We start from the raw sequence: 6,832 nt of genomic DNA on the forward strand, positions 1-6,832 counted from the left end.
TCCAACTACAACCACAGCAGCCCCAACTACAACCACAGCAGCTCCAACCACAACAACTGCAGCTCCAACTACAACCACAGCAGCTCCAACCACAACAACTGCAGCTCCAACAACAACCACAGCAGCTCCTACCACAATCACAGCAGCTCCAACCACAACCACTGCAGCTCCAACAACAACAACAGCAACTCCGACAACAACCACTACAGCTCCAACGTCAACCACAGCGACTCCAACCACTACAACTGAAGCTCCAACCACAACAGCAGCTCCAACCACAACTACAGCAGCACCCACAACAACCACAGCAGCTCCAACTACAACCACAGCAGCTCCAATCACAACTGCAGCTTCTCCAATCACAACAACCACAGCAGGTCCAACAACAATCACAGGATCACCTATTGAAACCACAGCTTCCCTGTCGACAACCACAGGATTTATAACTACAACAACTGAATCACCAACAACAACCACTGCACTACCAACAACAACCACTGCAGCTCCAACATCAACCACAGCTTCTCCAACCACAACCACTGCAGCACCAACAACAACCACAGCAGCTCCAACATCAACCACAGCAGCTCCTACCACAACCACAGCAGCTCCAACCACAACCACAACTTCTCCAACAACAACTGCAGCTCCAACCACAACCACTGCAGCTCCAACTACAACCACAGCAGCTCCATCTACAACCACTGCAGCTCCAACTACAACCGCAGCAGCTCCTACCACAACCACAGCTTCTCCAAGTACAACCAAGGCAGCACCAACAACAACCACTGCACCTCCTACCACAACTGCAGCTTCTACTATCACAACAACCACAGGAGGTCCAACAACAATCACAGTGTCTCCAACCACAACAGCTGCTCCAACCACAACAATTGAAACACCAACAACAACCACTGAAGCTCCCACCACAATCAGAGCAACTTCAACCACAACTGCAGCTTTTCCTACCACAGCAACCACAGCTTCTCCTCCAACCACAACAACTGAAGTACCAACATCAACCACAGCAGCTCAAACCACAACCACTAGAGCTCCAACCACAACCACAGCTTCTCCAACCACAACAACTGAAGCACCAACAACAATCACAGGATCACCTATTAAAACCACAGCTTCCATATCGACAACCACAGGATTTATAACCACAACAACTGTAGCACCAACAACCACAGCAGCTCCAACCACAACTGAAGCTCAAACCACAACAACTGAACCACCAACCACAACTTCAGTTTCTCCAATCACAACAAAGACAGCAGCTCCAACAACAATCACAGGATCACCAATTAAAACCACAGCTTCCCTATCGACAACCACAGGATTTATAACCACAACAACTGAAGCACCAACAACAACCACAGCAGCTTCAACCACAACTCCAGCATCTCCAACCATAACAGTCACATCAGCTCCAACTACAATTACAGCTTCTCCTCCAACCACAGCAACTGAAGTACCAACATCAAACACAGCAGCTCCATCAACAACTGAAGCTGCAACAACAATCACAGGATCACCAATTAAAACCACAGCTTCCCTATCGACAACCACAGGATTTATAACCACAACTGAAGCACCAAGATCAACCACAGCAGCTCCCACACCCACTGGAACTACAACAGCAACCACAGCTTCTCCAACCACAACCAGTAGAGCTCCAACCACAACTTCTCCAACCACAACAACTGAAGCACCGACAACAACCACAGCAGCTACAACCACAACAGCCACATCAGCTCCAACTACAATTACAGCTTCTCCTCCAACCACAGCAACTGAAGTACCAACATCAACCACAGCAGCTCCAACCACAACCACAGCAGCAGCATCCACAACCTTTGAAGCTCAAACTGCAACCACTGTTCCAACCACAACATCTCCAACAACAACCACAGCNACTGCAACCACTGTTCCAACCACAACATCTCCAACAACAACCACAGCACTTCTAACTACAACTACTGCAGTTCCTACAACCACAGAAGCACCAACTACAACCAGAAAAGTTCCAACAACCACATCATCTCCATATACACCCACTGCAGCTCCAACTGCAACCACTGCAGCTCCAATTACAACCACCGTGGCTATTACCACAGCAACTGTTACGAAAAGCACACCTGCTCAAAACACACCTACAACAGCTCCAATAACAAACACAACAACTCCAACGACATCTGCTGTAGCAGGAGAAACAACATTTACACACCCTCCAGGTATGTTATCTACTTTATAAACATACACAATTTTGCACACATAGTTTTATTAAAATAGCTGAAATTACTTAATTAAATGATGAAATTCTTACATGGTTTCTTTGTGTTTCTTATCAATTTTGAAGATGCATGTGCTTCAAATCCATGCCTCGGTGGAAGCACCTGTGAGGAACGTGATGACCATACCTATGTGTGTTTGTGTGTGGCTGGAGAAGTTTACGGTCCTCAAGGCTGTCAAAAGGGTATGTGTATGAATGTGAAGTAACAAGGAAATGTGGTGGCCTTATGGTGTTTATAAAACAGTAAACTTACGTATCTGTTCATAAACCAACAAGTTCTTTTTTCATTTCTTTTTTGTGTGTCACTTAAATTTAAATAATGAAAAACGTGCCAATGTTCTGCCGACACAGAACATGCAGTGTGTAGGGCAACAAGTGGCAGCACAAGAAAATGTAATTTTAGAAAAATCATCATCAAGTCATACAAACATGTTTAAAACAAAAAAGCTGAATGACGGTTGGATGTTGCTCGCATTCTGTGTCCCTCCGGTCCACCTTTCCTTATACTTATGCTGTTTCACAGAAATCACAGCCATGAGCACCAATTGGTGGTGGCTGATAGGGAAATGAGAAAAAAGTTTCTCATTTTTCTGGTTTCTGGTGGATGTTAATATTGTTTTATTGATATTTCAGATATTTTGACAATTAATGACAAGGAGAGCAGACATTTTTGTGCCCCAGTTTGCTTTTCAAACCTGCTAAACATACATGGAAGAACAGCACCCATTAACTGGTTCAACTTTGATAAATTGCATTATAGATTGAAAGTCATTATACTTGCATATCATCTTACCCATAATTTTCACTTTCTGATATTCATTTGAGCATAGAAGCAAAATACATTTCCCTGCTATACTGGTCATCATTTTGCAGATGCAGCTGTGCTTGTGCTATCTCTCTGGTAAATCCTGTTTGCGTATGCTATCAAGTTTGCACATGCTCTCTTATACACGCAAACCTTTTAAAGATGAGAACCTCACTTTTTTTCTTTAAAACTGAATTTTCTTTATAATGCTACAATAGGATCATTTTAGTCATATTTTTTTCTAATTTTGAGGCACAAAGGCTAAGACTCACTACTGACTGCTTCTTTGTTGATAGACTGGTGGTTGATCTTTGTGATCGTTACATCTATCTTCGGATGCCTCCTCTTCATCGTGTTGATCGTTCTGCTGCTGTTAGTAAAAAGGTAAGTTTGAACCCACTTTGGTCTTGTTTTTTTTTATTGTTGTTGTTGTTCTTTTCTAAAACTGCATTCTAACCTTTGCATTAGACAACAACTTAAATTGTTGTCTAATGCAACAATTTAATGCAACAATTTAAATTGTTGCATTAGGCAACAATTTAAATTGTTGTCTTATGCAAAGGTTTTAAAGTTTAGTGATTTTACCAATTATTTACCAATGGTTATAGAAATCTATCTATAAACACGACACTCTAGATCAGGGGTCCCCAAACCTTTTCCTGTGAGGGCCACATGACTTTTCCTTTCTCTGGTATGGCCGGAGTCAGTTTGTAACAGAAAAAGTGTGACGATTGCAGAAGTGCCTAAATGTAAAAATTTCTTGTTTTCCAGAAAGCACAGAAAAAATCCAGGAAATAACACTATTTTTGAAATAAATACCATATTTTCCGGACTATAAGCCGCAGATATCTCTGCCGCTCCAGGTTTTCCACAACGATGCAGCAGCAGCAGAGGGGGGGCGGACACCCAAAATTTGAGTCATAACAGGTCAATTGAATATCAATTGAAGGTTGAAAAAGAAAAAAAATTGCCAAGTTTAGATTTAACTGAACTGATTACGGCAGTTTCCGAACGGTAACAGTAAAAATGCTGATCCTTCGTGTCTGCTACTAGCATGTGCTAAATGAAAATGGGCGCCTTCTTCTTCTTCTTCTTCTTTAGATTTCAACAGCAGCTTGCATCCATTATTGTTGCACTACTTCCATCTACTGGATCCTAATATCTATACCTCAAATTCTCATAATGATCCCAGTATTATTTATAAAAACAAAAAATCTTCTTTTTCCCCTCAATGCTATTTAACTGATCAACAACATTCTCAAATTTCAATTCCCTATTAAAACCTAATTCCGTTTTAATGGGCGCTTTCTTCTTTTCTTTCCAATTTTGACTTCCAATGATTCACTTCCTGCTAAAGAGCCCCCTGGTGGTTGAAGAAAAATCTACATATAAGCTGCACCGGGCTATAAGTCGCAAGGTTCAAAGCTTAGGAAAAAAGTGCCGGCTTATAGTCCGGAGAATACGGTATATGAAAAAAAATCTAAATGCTCTCTGGTATTGTTCATGGGGCCGGACCAAATGTGGAGGCGGGCCGGATTCGGCCCGCAAGCCGTAGTTTGGGGACCACTGCTCTAGAACACTGGAGTCAGTTGTAATACTCTTTTATTCTTGTTTTTCAGATTCAGGAAGAAAATCTTCAAGAACAAAGAGAAAGACATTTGGAAACCCTATCACATCCCTACTTTTGCCTCGGGTCCACCATCCTACAGCAGCAGTGGTAGCTTTTTCACCTGGGTCAAAGAATCAGCAAACAGCCCTGGAAATTCTGCGGTCCCACGAATCCCGCGGGCCAAACTCAGTCCCAACTGGGACAGCAGGCCCAGCTCTGAGCTGACTCTGAGCAACAGCCGACAAAGCTTGATTCCTTCGGGGATGAACTCGGTGGGTACATGTCTCTTGGGAGACATTCTGAAAACAAACATCTGCATTTTATTCATTCACAAATTATAATCTGTCTTCTTCTCTCCTGCAGCGATTCAGCGACAGCCAAGATGACGTGTTTTCATTCTCCCAGAGTCCATCCAGGAACATCCCCTACGAGGAGGTCGAAGCCAGAAACAGCTCTTATCACCAGATGCGAGCCACAAACCCTTACACCAAGACCCAAGGCCAGACCAGCCCTTATTCAGTAATAACCTAATTTTTTCAAAAATGCTCTAATTCATTAGGACCCCACTGAAATGTTGCAAATTGTCCGAAATGTGCAATGCAATGTAGTAGATATCGTTGTATCATTTGCTCCTTTACTGCTTTAGCTTCTCTTTTTGACTAAGCCTGTTGCAATAATTGCATAAATCGCATAAATTAATATGAGCATGATCGGTTCCATTCTGACGATTGATAATTTTTGACAGGAAATTTTGTTTACAGAAACATCATAATGCATTTTATTTATGGTTTCCATTGAGTGTGGCTTTTGATTCCTTTATATTTATTGTTTTTGGTTGTATTATATTTTGGATATTTAAAATGTCTCCCAGTTCCAGTGTGGAGTATTCTGGTCAAAATTAAAATTCATTATTGAGAAGGCAAACTTACGCTGTTATGCCCTTACAAATATAATACTTGAAAATATTCTTAAAACAACAATATTATAATTTCTTGGAATAATTTCCGGGACGATTTATCATCCAGTAAGATTTATTATGTTCTTGCATTGTTATACCATTACCATATTTCTTGAAAATAGTCTCAGAATGACCTGCCCTGTTAAGCTGCCATGAAACTGTCTGTCTTTTATTGTCGAAATCATAAAATTTGGTTAATAATTCCAACATTGTGAGTCACTCAACCTCTCAGTTCTGTATGTTAACCGAATATAAATACATAATTTATTTAATGTTTATTCTCACGCAGCAGAAACTGATGAGGAGCTCTTGCCCAGTTTTTGCTCATCTATGAATTTACTGAAGTTGTGATTTTTTTTTTTTTTTTTTTTTTTGTAGCCATTTTAGGTTTAATTTGATTATAAGTTTATATTTAGTTAAGTTTTGGTAAAGGAGATGAGCTGAATATTGCTCTAAATCAGAAAATGTGTTTAGTATAAAAGTAAAATCTATGTATCATGTAAATCAAACAGTTCAGAGTATTTTAACATAGTTTATATATTTATTCTTTCTATACTGCCTTGTTTGATATTGTATTTAACACAATAACATTGTGTTAAATTGCTGGTTTTTGAGTCTCACAAGTTTTATAAGGGTGATTTTGTTGTGATGCACTCATTAATGTTTATATTTTTATACTTATATACAGTCTAGATCAAATGTTTGCAAACTCAACATGAGAAAACTGTTATATTCAATAAATGTAAGAGAAAATTGTTTATTTTAGTAACTCAATTCACATTGAAATAGATTATTTAGACACATCAACTGATGTTTCCAAGTCTATAGTTTTGTTAATTAAGATTTTTAGTTTATTTAAAATGTAAACATGACATTTAACACCAGATAATTAAAAACATATATGTGCATAATGTGTATGTTTAATGTATAATATTCACTTGAGGATTATTATTTGTAAAAGGCACATTTAATCTCATTTGTTGAAAATGACTTGTGTTAGATTTGGGTTTATATTAATGCATGAAGCACTTTAACTGTTTTTGTTTCAAGTTCAAATATTTATACAATAAAGCAACAATTTTTAAAAACAAGTACTGAGTTGAAAGTTTGAATATATTTTCTCTTTTTTTCGTCCTGCTCTCCTTTTCCCAGGTGAGAGACAAC

At 39.5% G+C, this 6,832-nt stretch overlaps 1 protein-coding gene across 1 annotated transcript; it reads left to right on the top strand.

Annotated features, from left to right (window-relative positions):
* Positions 1 to 1,609: 1,609 nt before the first annotated feature.
* On the top strand, positions 1,610 to 5,321 carry LOC103132599 (salivary glue protein Sgs-3-like; the record flags this gene model as incomplete). The annotated part of the gene is made up of 5 exons (XM_016667474.1): positions 1,610 to 2,237; positions 2,363 to 2,479; positions 3,398 to 3,485; positions 4,721 to 4,982; positions 5,074 to 5,321. Coding segments are annotated over 5 exons (1,263 nt in total), but the record flags the coding sequence as incomplete, so codon positions are not given.
* Positions 5,322 to 6,832: the final 1,511 nt, after the last annotated feature.

Source organism: Poecilia formosa, unplaced genomic scaffold, assembly GCF_000485575.1.
Source record: "Poecilia formosa unplaced genomic scaffold, Poecilia_formosa-5.1.2 Scaffold1149, whole genome shotgun sequence".
In the NCBI taxonomy this organism is placed as follows: Eukaryota; Metazoa; Chordata; class Actinopteri; order Cyprinodontiformes; family Poeciliidae; genus Poecilia; species Poecilia formosa.